Source organism: Stegastes partitus, unplaced genomic scaffold (genome assembly GCF_000690725.1).
Source record: "Stegastes partitus isolate 25-593 unplaced genomic scaffold, Stegastes_partitus-1.0.2 Scaffold591, whole genome shotgun sequence".
NCBI classification, from domain to species: Eukaryota; Metazoa; Chordata; class Actinopteri; family Pomacentridae; genus Stegastes; species Stegastes partitus.
The window spans coordinates 181,833-208,035 of NW_007578322.1; the positions used below are offsets into that span (position 1 = coordinate 181,833).

General features: G+C 43.4%; 1 protein-coding gene across 1 annotated transcript in view; it reads left to right on the top strand.

Annotated features, from left to right (window-relative positions):
- nxn (nucleoredoxin) overlaps positions 1-26,203 on the top strand; it is a 68,855-nt gene that overhangs the window by 33,875 nt on the left and 8,777 nt on the right. Inside the window, exons 2-7 of the mRNA XM_008289059.1 lie at positions 17,379-17,496; positions 21,530-21,663; positions 24,048-24,148; positions 24,262-24,368; positions 25,048-25,227; positions 25,760-25,884. Coding sequence (XP_008287281.1) covers positions 17,379-17,496; positions 21,530-21,663; positions 24,048-24,148; positions 24,262-24,368; positions 25,048-25,227; positions 25,760-25,884 — 765 coding nt within the window. The remainder of the gene's footprint in view (positions 1-17,378; positions 17,497-21,529; positions 21,664-24,047; positions 24,149-24,261; positions 24,369-25,047; positions 25,228-25,759; positions 25,885-26,203) is intronic.

Below are 26,203 nucleotides of genomic sequence, written 5' to 3' on the forward strand. Positions count from 1 at the left end.
GACCTCACCCTGTTGCCTTTAAACCATTTCTGTGTAGCTTTGGCTTTATGCTTCGGGTTATTGTTTTGCTGGAAAACAAGTCGCAGCTCTTTTGCCAGCTGCATAAGGTTATCCTCCAGGATTTCCTTATACTTTCCTGCATTCATATATACCCCCTACCTTTACAAGCCTTCCTGCTGCTGAGAAGCATCCCCACATCATGATGCTGCCACCACCATACTCTACAGTGGCAATGGCGTGTTTATGCAGATGTATGCTGGTGTTTGCCAAACATAGCATCTAATCTGATGGCTAAGAAGCTCAGTTTTGGTCTCATCACACCAAAGAACGTCTTCTATTTGACTTTAGAGTCTCTGTCAAACTCTAGTCGATTTTTAATACAAGCTTTGTTTTTTCTACAGTGGATTTCTTTTTGCTGCTCTCTCATAAAGCTTTGACTAGTAAAGAACAGGCAGCAGGTGTTGTATGTACAGTCTCTCCTATTTCAGCCACGGAAGCTTGTAACTCCTTCAGAGGAGTCATGGGCGTCTTGGTGGCCTCCCTCACTCGTCTCTTTCCTGCACAGTTACTTGGTTTTTGAGGACCGCCTGCTCTCGGCAGATTTACGCATGTACCAGATTCCTTCCATTTCTTATGATGGATTTACTTCAAGGGATATTTAGTGACTTTTCCTGTATCCTTCCCCTGACCTGTGTGGGGTTTTTTTTGGAACCTTTTCCCAGATTTGCGTGCAGTATTCTTTTCTCTTCACGCAGCACTGATTCGCCAGTGACTGGACCTTCCACATACAAGTGTCTTTATACTCCAATCACTTGAGACGCATCCATTGCACTCAGATGGTCTCCATTTCGCTAATTGTGAGACTTCTAGCACCAATTGGATGTGAGTCACTTTTAAAGAGGGTGAATTCTTCTGCAATCACTTATTTTACATTTTATTTTTTTTTCAATTATTTTACATTACTCTGTAAAAATCTGTTTTCACTTTGACATGAAAGACTTTTTTTGAAAATTCCAGTCAAAACAGACAAATTAAATTGACCATGATTCACTGTTGAAAAGCAATAAAAAGGAGAAAACCTCCAATGAGGAATACTTTTTATAGGCACTGAACAGTTGAGTTTACACAAAGCTGGTGCAACATGCTGCAGCAATTTAAAAGACGAAGCGTAGTCGGAACACACGTAGTGGCTCATTAGACTGATACACTGCCAGCCATGTGCGGCGTTAAATCCACGTCACGCTTGTCATTTCCTCCACATTGTCCTTTATCCCTGTCTCGCTGCTTTCAACCAAACATTGCCTGTTGACACAGTGTATAATTTCCAGTGGCTTAAACCTTTTGCGGGCTTTATAGTGTAAAAATGTAAATGAATGATGGCGATGTGTCGGACCAAGTGGAGGCTTTGTGCCTGAGGATTACATCATCTTGTCTAAAAAGCCCTTGAACTGCTGAAATAAGATATCAGAAGAGTCTGTTGGAAGCCGAGGCTTAGCGAGGGCTGGTGACCTCTGCCTGCATCCGTGGGAGGCCTCAGATCTGTGCTGTCAGGCTTGTGGAGCTGAATTACAAACACACCGCCGAGCGGACTCTTTCCTCTGATGCCGCTCTTTTTTTTTTTTTTGGATACAGAGAAAGCTTTAAGTGCAGACGCTGGACGGCTTGTTTTACCTCTCTGAATGGATACCACTCGTCAAAAATACTGTTTGTTTTTTTTTTACTCATTCCTGTGTTTCATTCTGAGGCTTTACAGTTGTACAAGACAAATCCCACTGATGGAGCGTAAAAGATGGGAGGGAGGGAGGAGAGATTACTACATATTTGTTTGAAAAGTTTTTTCCCGTGTAGGAGTGTGAGTTGAAAGCTTCGACAGCGGTGTCAGGGATGATCAGGGGGCTGCATGGAGGTAAGGCGTGAACGGATGACATTAAGGTCATGCTGTTTCAGCCGGCCTATTAAAGGCTTGAACTCTGAACCTGAGCTGTGAAGCGTCGCTCAGCCCTCCACCAGGGTGACGTGACCCTGAAAATTGACACTAATGCCTCCTGCTCTTCTGCCTTTTTTCCCCCTGTCTGTTTTACCCCTCTTTCATCATCTCAGCTGTTTTCTAACTCTCACCGCCACATGTTACCTTTCCGCGCCGCCTTTCACGGCAGCACGCGACGACGCTCATGTGAGGTTAGAAAAAAAACGAGTCCTGCATGAAAAGTAGTGCAAGCGCATATGTCTTTGAATAGCCTGGTTTTTATAGACATTCTTTGAGTTTCACCACATCAGACCACGCCTGTTCTGACAACAATGTGCTCTTGTAAATCGGATCAATTCTTCAAAGTAGAGCCACACAGTAAAGTCACATCGTAACTCTCCTGTCAGATCTGTCCTGCCAAGTCAATAAAGACAGAAGTGGAGATTACCACTCAGCGCCGGGCATGAAAAAGATACCAAACTACTTCCATGCTATCGATGCACTTGTTGCTTGTGAGTCATTACTATCACTTATTGAAGACCAAACACTGTGACTTCAAAGCTAAACAGCTGCCCATTTAATCCCACGAGTTATAAATGCACTCTATTTTATTGTCTGTCTTTAAAGTTTTTTCATTGATTTCGTATCTGCAAGATAAAGTAGCTCGCAGAGATATGACTGAGGCGCCTAATCCATCATGATTAACGTTTCATCACCTTTACATTCTCACAGTACACAGATTATTTATGGTAATTTAGTTGTGGGCCAAGACTGTTTTGAAAAGTCTGTTGATGCGTTCATATAGCGGTTGTTATGTAAGAAATACATCAATCCTTGTTGTTATTCTCGATACATCTGCCATTGATTTGCCAGTATCACAACTTTTAGAAGTTCAAAGTTCAGTCTTGACCTTGAACAGTAACTCTGGAGCCAGTGTGGAGCTTTTGATCATCTCCCAGGTCTTCAGGAGATGGATGGCTGGGTACTAAATTAACCTTGACGGGAGATTTTATTTTTTTTGGCAGCTTCCTTTTCCAACATCAAGAAGTAACTTTGAATCTCAACCTTTATGCCAACATGGAAAAAAAGGTGCTTCGAGTGATGAGAAAAATGTAAATCTGACAACCGAGGAAACTCCATGTGCTGATGAAGATCATGTGATCTGAGTTAAAGCTCCAGAACGGTTACTTAACAGACGTTGAAGCTTGACGTGAGGTGGTTTGTTGGAAATAAGCAAACCAGTGATTGTACTGCCTTTTGTCCCCTGACATTTTTTTAATGTTTCCTAGAAAAACAGAAATTGCAACTTAGAGAATGAACGAACTAAAGCACAGCTGGAACTATCGGTCTGTTAATATTAATGTTCAAAGTAATCTCAAAGAAAATGAATCTATTGTTGGTATCTGATTCATCATTTTAAACCAAATGTGCCAAAATGTCACTGATTCTGACTCTTGTAATATGAATATTTGCTGATTTTCTTACTTCTCCATGATTGTAAATTGAATATTCTTGAGTCTGGCTGATGAAACAGTTCAACAGTCCATAAAAGAAACGGGAATTAGACGCCAAATCACTTCCCATTTAATCAGAAAAGAAGAACAACCCCCTCTTCCTGACCTTAACTCTGACTTTATTCAGTTTGTGTCTTATTTTACGGCCATAAAATGACACACACAAAGCTTAAAATGCCTCAAACTGTACCACAAAATATGCTTGAAGTCATGTGCTACTTACACACAGTCCCATGATATCACGTTGTGGGAACGTATTTTGTGGCATTTTGTAGACCAAATGCTTAACTGAGGAAAACATTCATTCATCAAAAACAAGAATATTAATTAATTGCAACATTGTGATTTAGTTCATAACGCAGTCTGTAGTTTATGTCCTAAAACATACAGCCTCTTTAATGCTGAAAATGAACACTGGGTTTTGCTGATCTGACAGTTACGTATGGGCAAAGGTTTGGATAGTGACAAATGTGACATAACTGTGTGGCTACAACATGATCCTGTGAAGACAAACACTGCTCCTGATCTGCAGTGAGCCAGTGAAGGTTGTGTGAACGCCTGATAGAAACCCTCCAGTCTCTCAGCTGTACTGGAGCTCCAGTATATCCCTGCAGGAGAAGCTGGAGGAAGCTGTAAGAGTAAAAAACAGACACTTTGCTTGCGGTGTTGCTACCACAGTTCTGACCTTAAGTATCTAAAGATTGATGGATGTTTATTTTGAGGCTCAGCGGGGGTTTGGCTCTGAGCTGCACATCAGACCTTTTTATAACTGCTTATGAAGGGAGGCATAGCCTCGGGTCTTCTGGCAGAGCACTACAGGTTGTTCCAAGGACTCCGCTTATAATAAAAAGGTGACCTGGTCTTTACTGTCAGAGCTCCTGAGGTCTCCAACAGCCTGCCAGCACCGAGGCTAGCCAGATCAGTAGCATCTTTTAAAGCCCTTCTCAAAGCAGAGTTGTACAGGGAAGCATTTTTACAACGTGCTTTTATGTCCCGTTTTATCGCCGTTCCAAGCCTGTCTGTCTCTTCTCAATTGAATTTTTATTTCCATTGTCTTTGTTTCTTTTTAACTACTCTTTCTCTATTTTTCCAATCCTGTTTTGTGAGGCACTCTGTAGTTGATGTAAACGCAGTGAAACAGTATCCCCAATGTCCCAATTAAATTGCTTGGTTCAAGATGAGATTAAAAGACATTCAAACTATCTGGAACATTTCCATTTTTAATATTCACCTGCTCTAATTATGAACCATTATTAAGCGGTTCTTCAGTCGCAGCACAGCGATGTATAAATCTGTTTTGCATACTGAAAGTGGTTGCCTGCACCACTTTCTTTCCCATAGACAAGTGTTCCAGCCTTGATTGGCATTAGATTTGTATGATGTTTTGTGCCGGACTTAATCTGGATAAAATGAAATCTGCACCCATGAGACTCCTCCACCGGCCAATATGGGCCGATGCTGATGGAGAGGGAGCTTATGGGAGTCTGAATCTGTCGCTGTTGTGAGCAGTGTCGTGGGGGGAGGAATAAGCCGAGAATAAAGCGTGCATGGAGGAGGGCAGGCAGGGTTAGGGGAGGGGGAGCCGCGAGAGATACGAGAGGGGGTCCAGATGTACAGCTCGGCTATAAAACGCACGGGGGCTGGTCTGCGGCGGCAGCCAAACAGATGTGACTTTTAGTGAGCGTTTGACTGGAGGAGGAAACAGGTTAATGGATGGATATAAAGTGTCACCATGTAACCAAACACTGCAGAGCTGAATGTGGCTCAGGTAATGAGCAGAGAGAACGAGAACATCCTTCCCCTCAGGAAACTGGAGCCATTGTTGCTGTGGCAGGTCGTCATTGTGCATCACAGCCCGCAGCAGTAGATGCTAGATTTGTGAGATCAGAAAATATGGACTCTGTTTCTTGTGCCACACGGTTGTCAGGTACATCTAATATATGTATGTGTATGTATGTGTGTTCACAGGGCTCATGTTGCTACCTCTGTCAGAAGTCTGTGTTTTATGAAGCAGAGCAGACACACAGTGTCATTTTGATTTACGAGGCTCCTTGCTGCCTGTCACGGGTACAATTGCACCAAAAATAGCTTTACAGTACCCTGCCAAGAGCACAGTGTCTCAATGGTTTGGCACTTATTGTGTACATTCTGCTTTATTTGAATGTGTTCGAACACTATTCAAGAAAATGCAAGATCTTAATAGACTGCCAGTCTGCTTGAGGATAACTGTAAAATCCCCTAATGGTATTAAAGTCCCTTTACATTATGCTGTCTAAGACGAAAATGTAAAATTGTAAGAAACTTGGTCGTCAGCTAAAAATGGAGGTCGTAGATCATACAGTGAGACTATGTGTGTAAAGTGATGAATTCAGGACTGAGATCTCAGCGTGTGACAGCCATAAACCAGGTTTATAAACCATCCAATCAGAGTACGACTTCAAATTACGCCAAATGTATGCAAAATTCCCTGGTGAGTTGGCATTATTGTACTGCTAATAACACATTTACCTCTAAGTCACCTTGCAAAATTGGCACCCCATGTTGCCCGTGACTGGCTTCACGGTCTCCTCCGCCTCCACTTCACGCCACAGCTTTTTTTTATTTTAAATTGCTAAATATTCATAACATAAGCCTAAAGCGTATTATTAGATCTCACACTGTGACATGCAGCCGACATGTAAGTTTGTTGTTGTCGCCTTTATTTTCACATGTAGCTTTTATTTTGTGTTCCATTGTGCAGTTGATTTTCACAGTGCATTTAGGTCTATATGTGAAAACGGGGGCGAAAGGCACAATGGGCGCTAACCAGCAGTACACCTAGAGTTGCACAGAGCTTATAGAATTCAGAGCTTCTGCCGTGATTTATGCACAAAACGCTGATAATGTGTCTGAAATGTTCCCTTCCAATTTCCATAAATATTAATGTGTTGTGTTGTGATGGGATCAGGGATTGAGCTCCGACAGACTTCCCAGAGCTCGAGGAGGAGGAGGAGGAGGAGGAGGAGGAGTGGTGCGAGTTAAATGTGGGGTCAAATAGAGGTCACAACAGGGAAGCTGTCTAAACCCAACACCCAGACTCTTCCCACCCCCTCTTCCTCCTCCTCCTTCCACCAGCTCTCCAGGAAACCGGGGTACCAGAGAAACGGTAATGTGCAGCCCTATGGGTAGAATTAATGCACGGCTGCTGTGGGTCTGTTTGCCGAGTGTAGCTAATCGAGCAGCGAGCGTTTAAAGCCCATGCGTAAAAAATCTAGCTGTGCTGCGAGGCTCATTCTAATGTGTGTTTTGTCTGATTATTAATACGTAATGGCTGCGGCACAGACTTAATGAGGCTATACGAAGCGCTTTGCTTATGTTTTCATCTGACTTTATTTGACGCCAGATTCATTCCATACTGTGTTGGATTACAGTTGAGAGGCTGCGCGTGTGTGTGTTGTATTACCTTTTGGCACACACTGTGAAAATATTAAAAAAATAAAAAATGCACTAGGCTTTCCAAGTCATGAGTTTGGCCGAGTCGTATAATGCTCGCCTCCGAGGGTCACGCTAAGGTAACTGATAGAGCTGGTCCACAGCCAGACCGGCTTTCTATCATCTGTATCAGTGTGTCTGTCAGACCCTGCAGGCCTCGACTTGATGAAATGCAGGCTGATGGCAGGAGCCGCGAGTTAAACTGCTCGAGGAATCACGACACAGTGTTCAGACAACAAACCTCTGTCATCGTGTGTGGAGGTAAATCATTACCGCACGCTTCATGGTGACTAATGATTCACCTGCACAGATCAACCCGAAGAATAGCAATAGTGATGCCAGCTTAAATTTAAACAACTGCACGATACAGTTGGTGCAGGTTTATTCTAAAAGTTCTGACGGTTCAGATAAGTGTGTCCAGCTGCAGTGTGTCGCATTTTCTGGCCTTGCGAGTCATATAGAAGTATTTCTAGTGTAAGCTAATATGAGTGGCCTTGCTTTGCTGCTTTACTGGATTTATACTTCAGCAGCTTTTGCCAAACTTCTTATCTGAGGTGCATTATAAAACACATTTGTTACTTCTCGTCCTAAAAGCTTCATCTCTTGTAACAATAAAAGTGAAAGCATACGGAAAATAAGAAGAGGAAAGCATAACTCTAGCATCTGTTGTGATAGTCTGAGTATTTACGCTCAGCAGATTGTAGTAAAATGAGTTTAATTGTATATTTTACCCCAAGCTTTCTCTCGAATGCTATGACTAATTAGCCCTACGCTGCAATATAATAACAGGTTGTGGATTATCTAGTGGTGATGGTGGTATGATTAGGTTTAGCCTTTGCATTTGTTTTTATTAAAAGCACCTTCAACAGTCTGATTTTTTTTTCTTTGTTAAAAAATATTTGAACTGACAGCCCAAGTCTTGTTTTTCTAGATAGTGTCCAGATTGATTTTTACAAAGTCTGAACTGCAAAAAACAAAATTCATATAATGCAAGTTTTGCATATCTGATTTGAACCACATTTTAAATGCCTTTCCAGTCAGATTTCTACAGATGCGCCTCAGTCTAGAGTCTCTGGGCGCTCAAATCAGATTTGAAAGCGTCGTTCGCTTCGCTCGCAACGCAACAAGTGCTGAGCAGGATCCATGCTGCTGCTCGCAGAGCTCCATGTAGGACAACACGGGGAACAACATCTCATGGACAGATGCCAAAAAAAACATTGCTGGCACTTTGGAGGGAGGCTTCTGTACAGCCAGAGCTGGAAGGAACAAGACAGTTTATCAAGAGATATCTCGGGGCATAAATGGAAGAATGCAATGTAATTACCGATGCCTTGTGTCAGTACAAAGGAAACCCGAGCAGATAGTTTGGTGACGTCTGGAGACACAAACCCAATCTGATCAGATGTGATCTGGCGGCAGTCTTAGGAGAAGCTTTAAAAGTTAGACGTTGATGGTTTTAACCAACTAATGGTTAAAACTATCGCTGAAATATCAATATAGCTTCAGGTAATGAAATATATCAGTGACAGTTGTCGTTATAGGCGGCGGAATCAAAGCTCAAGAAACCACTTTTTTTTTAAATTACTGAGAATTTTTAGTGTTACATCAGTATTGTATTGTGAACTAAGGCTGCAACTAATTAGTATTTTCACTGTCAACTAATCTATCGATTAGTTTTTGATTGATCAGGTAGTTGTTTGGTCGATAAATACTCTGAAAAACATCCAACAGTGTGACACAAAACTCAAGATGACGTCCTCGGATGTCTTGTTTTGTCCACAACCCAAAAAAAAGCAGTACATTGTCCCAAAGGTGGGAAAGAAACCAGAAAATATTCAAATTTAAGAAGCTGGAATCATAGAGTTTTGATCATCAAAATAGTCGGCAACCAATAGATCAACCATCGAAGCTCTGTTGTAAACCGTATGAGCTGTGCAGGAACGGAAAACCTGAGATATATTTACAGCAACTGGAGCATAATGAACAGTTTAGCACATGCAGAGGAGTTTTCTAAATAAAATCCTTAATAAATAAAACACAATCACACTAAAACAGCAAAACTCTTGGTCGCCGAAGCGGTTTTTAATGATCAGCTGGCACAAGACGGCGGTTTCACTCCGTCCCCACCAAGCTGTTTACCAAAATCACGGTTTATCATTTACACTAATACAGCATGGGGAGAGAGTGTGACAACAAATCAGGTTTGTCAGAAATGGATCACATGAGAAACAGATGCCTCGAATCACATGATAATCACACAGCAGTGTCTCAGAGAGACGGGTGTTTTTCATTTTATTCTCTTTGCATGGAGAGTTTTTGAAAGAAAAAAAAAAACAAGATGCATTTTTGCGGTTGAAAATGTCAGTTTAGCATGGACGCAGGGCGAGAGCGGAGAGAGAGGGATGCCGTTTAAAATTTTTCCACATTAGTGCGGACATGTCGTGTGTGTGTGTGTGTGTGTGTGTGTGTGTGTGTGTATAATAGGTTTACACATTGCTCTTTGTAATGCATCCTGAAGAAAAAAGGGGATAGACGCAGGGAGAATTAAAGAACAGTAAGTCTGTGGGGGCAGGGAGGCAGCCGGGCTGGTTTAAACACCACTGGGAGTGAAGAATTCACCCCCTGCCATCCCGACCTCTGACCCCGCAGAATGTAGGCCTCAGGGGCAGCCCACTCCTGTGGAGAGACAATGCTGCAGATACCTATTGAGCCCTGGCTTTTTACTCCTTTACAATCCCCCCCCCTGCTTTTTTTTTTTTTTACATTTCTTCACTACATAAAAACTTCTCGCCTTGCAGGGTCCAAGTTTGGATTTAAAGCCTGTATTCAGGGGGTCGCTTTTGTGCCTCAACACAAGGCCTGGATGGGGGGAAAACACTCCCACCACCACCACACCTCCCTCCCCTCCCTCTCACTTCTTCGACTCCCTCATTCTTATTTTTTGCGGCCGAGTTATTTTCCCCAAAGCCCTCTGACATTCTGGCACCTGTTTTCCTCACAAAACCGTTTATTTATCACTGAATTATTAACTAAGAGCCCACAAAGTGTCTGCCACTTGGTGACATGTCCTGACTTCGTGGACGAGGTAGGGGGGCTGGTTGCTGTGGCAACAAGGGAGGGGGGGCTTTATCAGGGGAAAAAAAAAAAGCAATTTAACCAGTGTCTCCCATCTGGAGGATCGACGTTTTCAGCTGAAAAATGTTATAGGATTAATAAAATGCATGAGAGCAGCAACATTTTGCATTGAAGGGGCATGATGGGAAGCTCGCCGCGTGCTTTCAGCTCTGCAATTTTCGGAGGGTGGGGGGGAAGCGCATTTTTCTCATCACAATGGCTGTGCAGTGCACGATGAGCTCTGTAATGAGCACAGTGGAGCAGGCTGGAGAGAGTGGCCTGTACTTTTTTTTTTTTTTTTTTTGTATTTTAGGAATATAGCAGACACTCGAGCTAGAAAAGGGAAGCAGTTGGAAAATAGTAAAATTGGGTAACAATTTTTTTAAAATCACGTCGCAGAAATGAGCGATGGTAAAGCCTAAAAGATGACAGCTCTTGTTGTGGTTTATGTAAGGGGGGAAAAAAAAAGAAAAACAGCGTGCACATGCAAAGCGAAATCAAGCCGGAGCATATAAAGAGATCACAGAGAAGGAAGGGCAGCGACTGTGCAGCTGTCACAGGGTTTTAGATGTGTGTTTCACCACCGGGGGAGCCACGGCGGTGAAGACTCTTGACCGGGTAAAGCGATAGTCGGGTCAAAGCCACACAGATGGAAGTAACACACACTAGCCGCCGTGGTAGAGGGCTGAGAGGTGGGACGGGAGGGCTTTCTTTGTAGCCATGAAGAGCAGCAACAGCGTTTTGAAGTGGATACAGGCAGTTACTGAGAGGCTCGGTGCAGATTGAGCAGAGGCGGGGTGCAGCATGGAGGAATGTAAGTCAAAGCTGGCTGCAGGGGCCCAGCCGAAAGGGAGACGGAGCGGTGCAGGCAGGAGATGAGGGCGCAGGCGGGCAGGAGAGCTTTTGTTTCTCATCTGTCTTCAACCTGAGGACTGAGAAGAAAACCCAGAATGTTTTTCGATTTTAACCCGAAAACCTCTCGCTGACACGTGATGAATGAAGTGTTCGGGCTGCTGTGCGCTGACATGTTAGTTTGGATCCGTGTTGCACAGGTCACGGCTTGGTTTTTCTTTAAAAAAAAGAGCTTCAGCTAGCAGAAGCACCAGTCCGGCCCGCACTCGGCTGCTCTGCTACGGTAAATCTTTACGGTCAGAGATCACACCGCCTGCAGGCACTTTCAATAAAAAAGTCTCAGTAAAAGACAAATGCTCCTGCTCAACATGTCTTGAGGGGGATGGTCAGTCCATCAGACCGCCGCCCAACAAATGACTTCACACACTTAACAACCAGGATCAGTAGAAAACCATTAATCACCTCACTGTCTTTTCTTTGCAGGAGATCGTTGTGCAAACTGAACTATTCGACTTTATTATTCAAAAACACTCTCCTCTTCTTCTTCTGAAGATTTGAATCAATTGAAAGTGGAAGATGATTTCATCTGTGTCCTTTGTGAGTAATGTGGAACACATTACTTGCTTTTCCCAAATCGGTTCAGTCGACTGTGCCAATAAATTCCCCTTGACATGAGTGAGGAGCTTATATGTGGGGAGCATTTTTGCCTGATAATAAATGCCACTGAGAATTCCTGAGTAGGTTCAAATTCCACAAATCTACTGTGCGCTACAGTCTGCATTTTAGCATCAACCCCCTCTTTTTTTTCTCCAAGTTATCAATTGGACTATCACCATTTGTCCCCATAATACTCAAAGATAAAGGAGTGAGCCGCTATCAGCTCCACAGCAGGATACCTCTCATGTCCTCTGTTGTAGAGAGCTCACTTTCCTTTGTACTGGCACTGTTGTAATGAAGCAGCAATGGGAGCGTCTGGCAGACGCCTCGGGCCAGACCGGTCCAGTGAAAGCAGATCTGTGAGGAGATAGAGCTCAAACAATCATTGCTGAATTGGGAATGTTGAGTGAAGAAATTTCTTCCACTCTATTTCTCTCAACAGAGTGACACTCACCACACCAGAGCCACTGTAGGGAGCCACCGGTTACTGACGGGGGCCAAATTTCAGTGCAGCGCAGGCCTGTATAGGCGTTTCAAAAGGGACTCAGCCAAAACTAAAGCAGATGTGTGTGGATTTTAAAGTTTTAGACCACAGAGCGTTTGGGGGGTTCTCCACCAAAGCTAACCTCCCTTTAAAGTGCAGAGTGTTGCCATAAAGTGCAACAGTGCAAAGAAGCATGAAAGCGATGGCCACGCATGACATTTAACATGGAAATGTGGATACCTTGGGATTGAGTTGGTTTCCCTGCTTTTTTTTCCTTCTTCTCCACTCCGTCTAGTGGGGCTTCAGGTAGAAAATTAATGCAGTCATTGATCCCATCAAACAACACCTCCCAAGAATCAGCATTTTCTTTGATCATTGGGGCGATTAGATTTCCAGACCTGGCATCTCCATGCAGACCGATCCACAGGCCCCACTGTGGGGCTGATTTGCTCTTCTTCTGGATATGGATCCGCAGTCATGCGTGTTCCAATTAGTATGATGAGCACGAGGCGTAGTGTGAGGCTAATGCTTGCATGTCCAGGAGAGTAAATGGATTGTTAGTATGGATTTCCAGCTCCCTCGAGTCTCAGCAGTTGGTGGCCTTTCTACAGGGGTTATTGGCATAGTTAACCCAGTGTGTAACTATATAGCCAAACCTTCTGCTTGGCTCTATCGTTACACACTCTGTTGACATTGATAATGAATAGTAGCTCCCTTAGAGAAAGCTAAGAGTGGCAACATGCAATTTTGATGCTATGAATACAATCTACAAGCAGTTTACATGATAATTAGCTCCTGCTGGACTGCCCTTTTGGATTGCTAATTTATTTCTGCAAGAGAAATCTTTTATAAATGAGTAAAGCACACAGCTAGGCCTGTAACAAACAGTGATTTTTCATAACTGACTAATCTATTGAATATTTTCTCACATAATCATTAAATACTTTGAGAAAACGTCACAGTCTAAATGTAAGACTCTCTTGTGATGTCTTGTTGTTTCTGCAGCAGTTCATAGTCAGTTTACTATCAAGACAGCTGAGATGCCGGAACCAGGAACTGGTTGGACGTTTTCATCCATGAATGAAAACAGTAATCAAGAAGTTACAGATTGAATTACTTTTATTCACGTCTGTACAGTAAATGTAAAAANGAAAACAGTAATCAAGAAGTTACAGATTGAATTACTTTTATTCACGTCTGTACAGTAAATGTAAAAAACCCCTCTTCAATGGAAACACCTTTTCTTTCTTCTTTTTTTTTTACCCCATCAACATTCCCATGTGATGATTTTTTATATGTTAGAGAACACATTATGAATGACATAAGAAATCAACACCATGGTTGAGCATTTTCTACTTACAAGTTTGGTGTAAAGCTTGACTGATGCTGGATTTTTGGGGGAGATACCAATTTTAGGGAATAAAAAAAATCTGATATTGACATATCAGCCAATGTTGTTGATGTAAATGTTATAATAATAATAATAATAATAATAATAATAATAATAATAATAATAATAATAATAAAGGGAGACTGATGGGGTCACTGTTTATTCACTTTCCAGTAATATATTCAACAAACTAGTTAGCAGCTTATAATGTAGTAACAGCTTGACTCTGCACCACCGTCTTCTCATCTGTGTTGTGTACTCTGCTGCATGTGCTGCAGACATTGCTGGACAAACTATGTGATGACATCATATCCTAATTATCAAAAGCATCTTTTTATGTGTTGTGTTCTGTAAAAGAAGCTTTTCATATATCAGACTATGTATATGCCAATATACCTGCAATAAGCAGTATTGAGCTATAATATTGGCCAACTAATATATGGGTCGGCCTCTACTGCAGTATACCGTTGACAGGCTCAAAAGCAAAGATTCAGACTTCTGGGTTTTTATAATAACAAATTTAAGGAACCGAATATTGACAGCTTGCAGAGTTTAGCTTTCCATATCATTATTCTTCATCAGAATCATTTTCCGTCTGAATTACTCGAATGTTACAACTTACCATTGTGTAGCATAGAGGGGTTTTACAGTCGTTAAGCAGGGTAGGTGAGCTGGTATGCTCGAGGCAATGGTGCAGAGTTACTTCTACGTCATTCTAAGGCAGGAAAGGATCATTTTCAGGGGGAAAAAACAGTTTTAAATATCTAACTTAGATACTTAGAGATGAGTTTTTCAGTGTTTAGTCAACAAGAAGAGATGGACTTTGAGCTACAGTCAGTTGCTGGTTAGCTTAGCTTAGCATGAAGACTGGAAACTGGTGAAAACAGCGAACCTTGCTCTGTTCGAAGGCAACAAAATGTAAAATACCTCTAAAGCTCACGAATGAACTTTGTGAATTTGCAGGGGGAATGTGCCAAAATATTTCATGGCTACCTTTAGACATAGCCAGGCTAGCGCTTTTACCCTGTAGGCTAAGCTAACCAGCGACAGACTGCAGGTTCTACAGATACAAGACTTGGATCAGTTCTCTCATCTAACGCTTGGCAAGAAAGCAAATTCATAAATTGTCAAACTGTTTCTTTAATCGTCTCTGTACTACATCCCACTGCACATAAGTAACACCTTTATCAAACGATGACAAAAACACCTTCAACAAGGAATGAGGGCAGCTTTGACAGCATGATTTATGTGCACTTTTTTTTTAGCAGCCTATCATGTCACGTTCTGTATTTATTGTCTGAGCTATAATAGGCAGCCTGCAGCTCTCAACTATGAATCAGTGTTTTGGGGGAAATGGATGTCTGCGGCATATGATCCTCATGTTTTCTATTCACGAGGACAGAGGGGAGAAGAGTTGTTAATACAAGGCCTTCGATGTTCCCCAGGAAGGAATTACAAGTAGATGACAATGAAAACTCGGCCGAGACGCAGGAGATTTACCTTTGTCCACAACTCGAACCCCGTACACGGCGAATGCTTCATCTGTCAAGGTGCTGAAATCCAGTTGAGGTTCGTTTGTTCGCGACAGACTCCGGGACATGTGTCTTTGTCGCTACAAGGTCATTCATCCACCGCAAACCATAACAGGCCTTTTATTCTAAAGGCAGATGTAAACCCTCGAAAAAATTTAGCATCCCGGGCTACTCTGATCTGCAGCCAAATCGCCAGGCAGGCATGATTCAAGGATGCACTGAATTAGCGGCAAGACAAAGAGGAGGAGTCGGTTCTGCTTCTGATGTTTTCTCCATAAATCTGTGTAGCTCTCTTGATGCTTGCAGCATGAGAGCCCCAAAATTACTTAGAAAGCCTTGGATGAAGTACACAGCCATCTTCATCTAGATTTTAAATAAATATCCCCGCACTTCCCTTATCCTAACAAGATCTTAGAGGATGTACATTAACCGGTCGCGCTGATAGATCTGACTTTTCTGTCATGCGAGCAGAGTAACATCGATGGATTGCAGTCAGTTGTTGTAAAGCTGGAAAAATACTGATCACAACGGGTTGAGCTTCAGAGCTTTTTTCTGCATAATTCTCATTTTTTGGACTTGCTAATAAAAAGAAAATCAAAGGTTGCTATGTAAAAGCAGTATATTTAAATACTGATAACATTCATTCTGCTCTCAAAATCAAAATCTGCTGTTGTGTATCTCAGTGTGGGTGTCTCTCGGCCACATAGAGGACATTTCTTGCCATTTTAGTGTCACTGCAGAACCAATCACCCCATCACTCTGCTTTTTTTTTTTTTTCCCCCATTTTCTCTTGTCCCTCTCACACTTCTTTGACTAAATCCGCCTCTCAATCTGCCATCATCATCCTGGATGACAGCAGGCAGCCGAGTGAGATGGCTGCAGAGCTGCACAGATGCAGCGTTGGCCGCGTTAGCTTTCGGAGACAGGCACAGTTAATGCCCCTAACCCCATCAATTTGTGAGCACAGATTGAGTTTCCAGAGGAGCATGAGGCGATGTGGTAAAACTGTTGACTGTGGCAGACACTGAAGTTTTGCTTTTGAGGGACTTCCAGACCGACATAGCCGGGAGGCTCCGGGTCGTCTTGTCCGAGGGACAGACCGTCTGACCTCTGCTGTCAGAGAGGGCCTGTGGTTGACCTCTGCAAATTTCACATGTTGTCACATAAAGGAAGAGCTGCGCAATGTGAGTGAAATGTACTGTGCTCCGATTCAGTCTCCCTATCAGAGACTTTGTGCTGTGAAGTCACTGTTTTCGCAAAAAGAGCAACAAAAGGTTTTCATCAGCGTGGAGTTCAACAGTAACCGAACTCCAGGATTACTTCACTGAGCCCTAAGGAAGCTCACTTCATTTGGCTGCAAAACCTCTTGGAGTGCAAGTCATTATATTATACAGGTCCTGCAGTGTTTCGCTTCATACAGCAGGAAATAATTTATGTGGCAGTAAGTAAAATATGTGTTTATTTGTCAAAGATGAAGTTACTGCTCCATTGCTTTGGCTCTTTTTAAGTGTCTTAAGTCATTTGTGACATTTTGATTCACTAACAAGGTTAAACTTGATGATGTACAGTCAATGAACGAGGGTGAATCACACTGACATTCCAGTTTTTGAACGTAATGCTCCTCATTTTCCTTCCTCTGTCTAAACCTTCCAAGCTGGATTCTTGATTTCACGCGAGGCATCTTCCTCTCCTTGTTCTGTAGTTGCTGAAGCAGCAACCCTCGCTCGGCGCCGATTGCCGCTCTTGACAAGACGCGGCTATTTTCGATTCACAGGCGTAGGACTCTCCCTCTGATATGGAAAGCGAGTCTCAGAAAAATGCTTGATCTGCTCTTTGATGTTAAGGACTACACTGATCGCTGAACTCTATGAATAGCGTCAGTTCATGCTCAGATTTCTGGCTGTGGAGCGTCTTCTCTCACTTTATGAGGCTGTGTGAATATCAACTCGTCACATAGGAGGCATCATGATTAAATTTAGGGCCAATGGGCGATCGTAAATGCCTGCCAAAGTGTAAATCATACATGCTGCATACCTCTTTTTACTCCTGTTCATGACACAGCAGGGACAGCGTGAGTTTGCTCCTATTCAGCCTCTTTAAAGTGCAGCGAGGTGCTTCTCCCCCTCCAGTATTTTTCCTTTATTCTGCTCTCCAGTCCCCTATGTCTACTTCAAACAACAGAGGGGATGTTTTTCCTATAAAATACATACAGTGACATTTGTTCACTCTGTAGTATTTCAGGTGAATGTATTGCAGCACCAAAGACATAATTTTAATCTGGCTAAATTGTTTTTCCAGCTCTGAAATCAAAACAGATACAAATGTGTTCCCCGAGGTCGTTTTCCATTCACATTTTCCGACCTCTGCTCTCATCTTCTTTTTTTTTTCCTCCCTGCAGATGAAGCTGTGGAACAAGTACAAGGTAACCAGCATCCCATCCCTGGTGTTTGTGGACGCCGCTACGGGGAAGATCGTGTGTCGAAACGGTCTGCTGGTGGTCAGAGATGACCCTAAAGGTGAGCTCAAGTGTCTGCGGCCACACACACACACCCACGCTGTAATTTCAGTAAAACCCTCTCAATGATTTATTTTTATTTTTCAACCTCAAGCTTCTTCCTCTTTACTGAATGGTTAACCCCAACCACCAACCATCCAACCCCCAAAAACATCCCGTATTTAATGAGGTAATAGGAGCACATCTGAGGGTCAAAAGGACAGCATAGCATATATATATTTTCCCCACACTTTGTCTGTCACAGCTGTGTACTTTTAAAGCTGAATTCTTGGTGGGTGGGTAGAAACCTGTGGATTTCATCAGGGATGGCTGTGTCTTGTTTCACGGCCACTCTAGGCAGTGATTCCACCAGACGTGCTGCAGCGTGTTTCAGAAGCATCCCAGAATCAGCTCACTGCTCTGGTCTTTTAAAAAAAAAAACAACCATAAGCTTAATTCATCCCCTCATCATTTCTCAGTTTGCACATCCTTCCTCGCCTCTTCTCCTCCTCCACCTGAGATGCAAGTGGAGAAGGCAAGGAAGAGACATGAGGAGAGAGAGGAGTCAGAAATGGGCGTTTATCAAAATGACACAGCCTTGTTTCGGAGCTGTCGTTTTAAAGCGAAGCCAATTAAATATGACGGTGGCATAGTGGCATCATCTGTCCGTTGTTTTGTTGCAGTCTGCCGCTGATCTCTGCCAGAGGAGCCGAGCAACATACAGTATATATTTACTTTTAATTCGATTCACAGTGTGGCAGAATGTGACAAGAATGTACAGATGTCATACCTGTTTGTTATTCATACTTCACACACCCACATGTGCTGTGAAGTATTACAAAAAAAAGCAAAAAAGACCAAGTTGGCTTATATTTAAGTCCTATATATTATATACGAGTACACATATTTGTCAGGCCTGCTTCCGATGTGGTTTATATATCCTGCTTTCATACATCATAGATGCTAAAAAGACGAGGATGGACAAGTGTAACTCCTGCAGGAAGCCTCCTCAATCGTCAAGATGCTTTTTAGGAATTCAGACATCCTTCAAGATGGCGCACTAAAGATCAGTTTCTGGGTCACAGGCAGGAGGATGGAGGAGTCGAGATGGCTCAAAACGGAGGAATGAGGAGAGCTTTATTTTCGACAGATGGAGCTGCATAATGTCCAACATAGAGCATCCACATCCTCATTCACATGTAGCTCGAATTTAAACTAAATCCAGACAATCAATAAAAAGAATTGTGCAGTAATGGGTAAATAATTTGGTACTGAGCAAATGAAGATCAACAGCTGGCGGTGCTAATTCTGCAGTCAGGTGTCGTTAAATCACTGCAGAAGAATAGATGATGTAATTAACAGAGCATCATTCAAGTCTCACATAATGGAAACCTTTGTGGAAAAGGTGATGGAAACATGGAATGTGTTTGTTAAATGTATTCATTTGAGGGAGGTTAAGTTTCCTCATTTGTCAACATAGCAACTTCCTCTAGACTTTCCAAATGCTACTGGTCCGAATAGATCAAATTCTGACAAAGATGTTCCCTTTTCAGTGATTGTTAATAGGAAAGAAATGTCTTCTGGGCCAGTTCGCATCGAGAGATGAACGCGGAAACTGTTACAACCCAGTTTGGCAACGAGGTCGAAATTGCTTCACAGCCCAGTGGCGTTCCTGGGAGCTTGATTTGATTCCACGTTGCTTGGCCCACTGCACACGAGCATTAACGTTTACCTTGCCGGGGCCACTGGCTTTACATTGGAATGACATAGTTCACTTCTAGATAGCTTTACTGGTCGGAGTTAGAGGTTTTACAATTAGAAACCCTCCGTGGATTAAAAAAATCTGAATACCAAGAGCAATAATTGACCGTGCAGTTGTTCCTTGAGCATTTTAACAGAAGTGTTTTATAGTGGTACCTATGGGGAAAATGCTTTTTGGAGGCATGGGGGATTATTTCGTCAGCGGCTAATGGGACAAATTGGCAGCGAGGCTAAGTGGCAGGAACGCATCCAGCTTTCATTATACGTCCGCGCTCCACACGGATCCGATGTTTTCGTCTGCTTTCAGTTTTGGCTCTGCAGTAGACGTGTGACTGACATTTTAGTCATATATTTTATGTAAATAATTATCTGGACAGCAACTTTTGCACCTCAGCCAAGCATAAAAAGCTTCTTGCAATGTTTCATTTTTGTTCTTTAACTTCTGGCTTTTCCACCCACTTATAATCTGGATGGACGGATGCTTGACATTACAGCGATACAAGTGGCTTTGCAACAGTCCAAATTATTACAGTGGAACTATTCCAACTAAAAATATCAAGCATACCGTGTTGTATCAGTGCAGTAACTGAGGCTAGACCTGCATTTACACACACGACACTCATCTGAAATACCTGTGGAGATATTGCACTGACCCATCATTCAGCATTGGGCTAAAACGTTTCACATTAACTTTTTTTTTTCTCCCCCTTGTTTGGGTAGATGCTACCATAATTATGGTGCTGCCTGAATATTATAGCGTGTCCGTGTCTCACTCCCTCATCTGCAAAGCCTGTAATTTCTGCACTTTGAAGTGGAGATGGAGAATTAACAAAAGTGGGCTTGCATTCCTTTCCCGTAGCGAGGGCGTCCTCTGTGGCTGAGAAACTCTCAATATTTAAAAACGCTGCCTCTTCAAAAACCCTGTTTGGTCAGCTTGAAGTGTTGTTAATCATGTGACAGGGGTGAGTAGCGGCAGTATGGCAGGATGGATTTCGCATGAGCACTGTGACAGATTTCGCTGTCTGTCCAGTGAAAGCAAATCCAGGCCTGCAGTAATATTTTCCTCATTCGTTAACTGTTCTAGATGTGGGCAGGGAAGAGATTAATCAGTGGCTTCAGCAGCACAGATGATCACTGGCACCAGGATTCCCCATAATCCTATATCTCTTGCAAATGAAGTAGTAGTTTATATCTCAGTTTTTCCTGTATGAAGCAGACGGAGAGCGGCTCCCCACGTGACAAATCAATTCATCTACAGCAGTTCGGAGAGGAAAAGGGCCGTAAAAAGTTTGCCGTACATTCAGACTGGGAGGGGCGGGTGAACAATTCAGGGCCCTCTGCCTTTCACTCTCGATGAAAGGCCTGACTTGAGTGGCGGCAGACTAGCCTGCAGCGTAAAGATGGAGTGCACTTTTACAATCAGGACAACAATGAAAGGCCGCGCCAGCGCAGTGCAGACGTGTCATTCCTGCCTAATGAAGCTCTAGACAAGCGCGCTCGCATAAAGAGGCCATTATGAACCAGCCATACAAGGTTTTATTTATGATTACCCCCTTTTTAATTCGGCTGCACCAAATGCATCTCCAGAGCTCGACGGGAACAATGAGAACACCTTGAAAAGGAAATGGAAAGTGTGAAAGAGAGCAGGAGGGAAGTATTTCTGACAGCCTTCATTTGCTTGAGAGGCTCAGCTTTTAGTATTCATTAAAACCATATTTGGGGTGGAGGGTGGGTGGGGGGTGTTTCCAAAAGCAGATATCACAAAAAAATGACAAGTGCACATGACATTTTGATATCTGACAGCCGTGACGGAGACAGAAAACGTGTCTCTGGGTCTTCCACTTCGCTGATGCCGTAAGTCCTGGGTTGAGATTTAAATATCTGATGGATTGCTAAGAAATTTTGTCGACATTCGTGGTTCGTAGACATTAAATCTTAATGTTTGGGGTGATCCTCTACTTTTTGTCTAGCACCACCATGAATTAGTTAAATGTCTCCACCGCGATTGGACAGATTGTCATGTCAGTCAAACACCTGCAAATATGCGCAGGCGTCAGCTTCAGTTGCACTCGCTCATCATTTCACGTGACATTACCAGATTGCTAAACTGGTGGTGAACACAGCAAACACTGCCCCTGCGTGCATGTTAGCATTCTGACATTAGCATTAGCACAAAGCTGCACTATGTAGCACCTCACAGAGCTGCTAGCATGGCAATAAACCTGTTGTTTTCCTTCCCATGTTTCCCCTTTTCATTGTCCCCCCCACCCCTCCACCTTCCTACCCTCTCCCAGGCCTGGAGTTCCCCTGGGGCCCGAAGCCGTTTGCGGAGGTGGTGGCAGGGCCTCTGCTCAGGAACAACAGGCAGACAACAGACAGCAGCTCTCTGGAGGGACACTACGTGGGAGTGTATTTCTCAGCACACTGGGTGAGTGAAGAGAAAAGAGAAAGAGGACAAAGAGGAGCCCGGTTTTTACTTTTCAGGCCTCCCAACTCTGTCAAAACACCGAGACGTCGGAGAGAAGAAAGGGCAGCAGAGCGGAGCAGGAAGAGGCAGAGCAGTAGTCGAGACAGATAAGAGAGAGGAGCAGGAGGGCGGAGGCGACTCCATTGTGTTAGTCTGTTTACATTAACTGTGGTTAACTATCCCCGTCAGTCCTTTCACCACCACCTCTGGATCAGTCACCACACCCCGATGACATCAAGCTATTGTCTGCTCCTCTGCTGGACCTGCTGATAGCCGGTGAAGGTCACGACTCAGTGGTGCATGAAAGGCGGTACATCATCGCCGGACTGTTCCTGATGAGATGCAGCACAGGCTGCCGAGGCCAGTCAGCAGCACAGCAGCTGCCAGAGCCGCAGCCTCAGATACCGGCTCCTCAGAATGGTGACGCCTGAACGCTGGCTCAGACCCCAAACCCATAGAAAATTGAAAAGGACAAGTCACAGAAGCCATTACGGTTTATTTGCGGTGTTTTTACACCACATTCCCCCGGTCGCTCGTGTAAATCTATCTGCTATTAAAGTAATTTTACAAACAAGGCATGCCAGCCCCTCGCTTTGGCATCCAAAGATTGATATATTCATATTTTTTCTTCTTAATGTTCCAGCGACCTGAAATGGCCCGTGGCAGGGACACATGTGACCTACATTTCGCTTCACACTTGCAGTGTGAGAGAATGTTCCTTTCAGAAAAGCTCATCACAATGAAACTTAAGCTCGAAGCTGTCTGCAGTTGCCAGCGAAAGGCCACATTAGACGGTTTGATGACGCTCTCTCACTGACACCACATTGTGTAATGAGTATTAAGCACAGTGTTTACGAGAACTGAGAAAGAAGTCAATTATTAAGCAGTTAATTGATCAAGGCTTTGTGCTCCACTGCTCCTTTCATGATTAGCGTTCATGGCTGGATCAATCACAGTGCCTGACATGCTGTGTCCACTTTCATGAGCTTCAGTTGTATTAAAATACAGAGTAGAGTTGGTGACTAATTAATGAATGAAAAATGGTGATAAACTTTACTACATATTAGATATTAACAGTTCAAGGAATAATAAGCAAGATAGGTACAGTACTACAGATTTGGAAGAAGAAGAAGTAGCCAATATGGTTATTATGTTTATATTTACATGGACTTTGCTGACTACTTGTATGCAAAAGAGTCCTGCAACAAGTTGCATCTGTTATTACCAGTAAATAACCAGTTAATATTAGAACCCTGTCGATATAGTTTTATAGTATATTTTTGGCAGATATTGGCATGTCACAGATATATTGGTACCCGTGTATAAAACGTTTTCTTTTTTAACAGAACATAATACAGAAAAAGATGCTTGATTTCATTTGGAAATGGTGTAAATGAAAAAGTTGTCCAGCAGAGCAGCTCTGACTCTCACTTTCCAATACTATCAGCTCTGTCTGCAGCACATGTAGCAGAGTACGCATCCCAGCTGGAGTCAAGCGGTGCCTTCACTGTAAGCAGATAACTAGATGTGAAATACATTCGTAAAGACAGACCCCATCATTTTCCCTTTGCAGTGTAGCTCAACCATAATGCATATGAATGTAAAACATATTTGCTAATATGTTAATAATCTGCGTCTGCCAAAAACATCCAAGACTAGTCGGTCCTAATAGCTAATATATTCATCTTTTTTTATTAACGTTATAGGACTTATTAACTTCAGTGAAAAATCCATGTGTTTTGCTATATACTTCTAAAAAATAATGTTATTTATTTGATAGATGACTCCTGGTACTCTTGTAATATAAGGTGCGCCAAAAAAAAAAAAAGTTGTGGCCTTTTTTCTGTTTCATGTAGCTGGAGCAGTCAGATTCATAAAAATTAAATTGCTTAACTGCTGTCCAGACCAGGAAATGAAAAGTGCTTTACTGTACATTCAAAGCAAGGAGTGTAAAAGCGCAGACGGAGAACACACAGAGCCTGGGAAAGTGTCTGGAAGTTAATGCTGGCCTGTTTTCCTTCCCACTGCCACAGCACACTGATGTCATCCTAATGCCAGCCATACCAGCGCTCCCTCTGCCTGCACAGAGTGTGGACTCTCCAAACACACACACACACGGGAGAACAAATGCATTCTTAAGCTAGAGTGTACTGCAACAGGATTAGAGATTTAAGAAGCCCGGCCTATATTTGAAAGAAGCTGCATACAAAACAAGAGAGAATTACTAGTTTGTAGAAAGGTGTTTGGTGACAGAGAGGGAGAGCATTTTGGGAAATACCCCACCACTGCCGCACCATTTGTGATGATGTGTCTCTCTCTTGTTTTCCTCTTTTGCCGTGTCTTAGTGCCCGCCGTGCCGCAGTTTGACTCGAGTCTTGGTGGAATCGTATCGAACCGTCAAAGAGTCGGGCCAGAAGTTTGAGATCGTGTTCGTCAGCGCTGACAGGTGAGATTCACCGTCGGGATCATATTTATCGACATCTGCCTCCGTCTATCAACGACACAAATAATGGTCGTCTCGATATAGAAAATGAACATCTGTTGTGTTACCACGTGCAGGTCAGAGGAGTCCTTTAAGCAGTACTTCAGCGAGATGCCGTGGTTGGCGGTGCCATATTCAGACGAGGCTCGACGGTCACGACTCAACAGACTCTATGGAATACAAGGTGTGTTACATCCTCTTTTTAAAATACTACCTCACATCTCAAAGCTAAGAGCAGACAGTGGAGGTTTTTTTGGTTTTTTTTTCTTTTTTCCCTGCCAAGCCTAGTTATGTCACACGCTGGCATAATGGCTGACAGCTCTCTGCGCCAGGCAGGCAAACAGCAACACAGATTGCCCTGCAGCCTGAGGAATGTGGGCCGGTTATCAAGTTTACTGTCTCGCTGGCTGCGGAAGTGCTGCAGCTCTTCCCCTCTGCGCCGTTTCTCCTGATTCCCCCTTCCTCTGTGTGTGTGCAGAGGACTGTGGATGAAGTTAGCAGGAGCTTGCTCTCGGCCTGTCCTGCTAAGAATGTCAGGAATGTGCAGAGGACGAGTCAACACTGCCCCACCACCACCACCTCCTGCAGTTCACGATCGCCTCTCACCACACCACCTCAGTCCACATGCGCAGACAGGCACACTGTGACTCATGCTTGTGATAAGGCTGTTAATAAGGCGAAGGGATTGTAGTCACAAAAGGGTGGTGGGAGTCAATTACATGTATAAAATAAACCTCAGAGGTGAAACTGAAGAGGAAGGGAAAAAAACCCTCAGTGGGAGAGGGAACAATCTGCGTCATGAAGCGATAATTAACCACAATGACCCAAACTACCTCCCATGTTCCTCTTCCTTCCCTCTGCAGGTATTCCCACGCTGATCCTGCTGGACGCGGAGGGTCACATGATCACGCGACAGGGCCGGGTGGAGGTGCTAAACGACCCCGAGTGCCGGCTCTTCCCCTGGCACCCTCGACCCGTCCTGGAGCTCAGCGAGTCCAACGCCGTGCAGCTCCACGAGGGGCCCTGCCTCGTCCTGTTTGTGGGTGAGTAGCGGGGAATTTATAATGCGACGCAGCACCACATGGGGGGCCCTGCCTGAATGAAGTGGCATTTATGTAGAGCGTATTGAATGTCAGACTCTGTGGAAAATTCTTCCAGTGTCGAAAGGTCCAGAGGTCTGAGCAGAACTGGCTTCTTGTAGTATTTATTCATCTATTTATATGCTAATAAGGAACGCGCAAAAAAAAAAAAAGTGTTTTTGTGAAATGATTTAAATCTGAAGGCAGGGCAGATGCGATGACGTTATAAAACAGAATGGAGGACACAGTGGTGACCCTTTTAAAATGTGAGACCACCCTGATGTCCGTGGAGGTCAAACCAAATTGCAAAACAAGACGGAAGACCATCTGTGCACAGTCTTTCATCCCTTCACTCATCTGTCCAGCAGGCTCTTCTCTTTCCTTAACTCTAATTTCAGTCATCTGTTCAATTTTTATTCTTCCTCTCCCAGGTGGCTGTTTTTTTTTTTTTTCATACTTTTAACATCGTTCTGTGTCTCTTCCTTGATTTATTCAGACGCTGAGGAGGAAGGTGAATTGGAGCCAGCCAAGGAGTTGATTCAGCCAATCGCAGAGAAGCTCATGGCAAAGTACAAAGCCAAGGAGGAGGAGACGCCACTGCTGTTCTTTGTGGCTGGAGAGGTGAGATAAGCCGCTCGAGGCAACTTAAGACAGAAATGCCATTTTAAACTAACTGTCGCAGCCCAAGTTGGGGTTTGTTTTTATTTGACATGCTCTACTTCTAATTGTTTGTGGCTCTCTGTGCATGGGATTGTTTCATTCCTCACAATTATGGCCCAACCACTTCATGCAGCAGATACTGACATCGATACTGACAACACAATCACCTAAAAATAACACACATAAACACGGAGCATAAACAAACATTTCCGATTTGCTTTTAAACCATTGTGGCATTCTTATGTACCCATTAGAGACACTTAAAAGTCAAAAAATATAC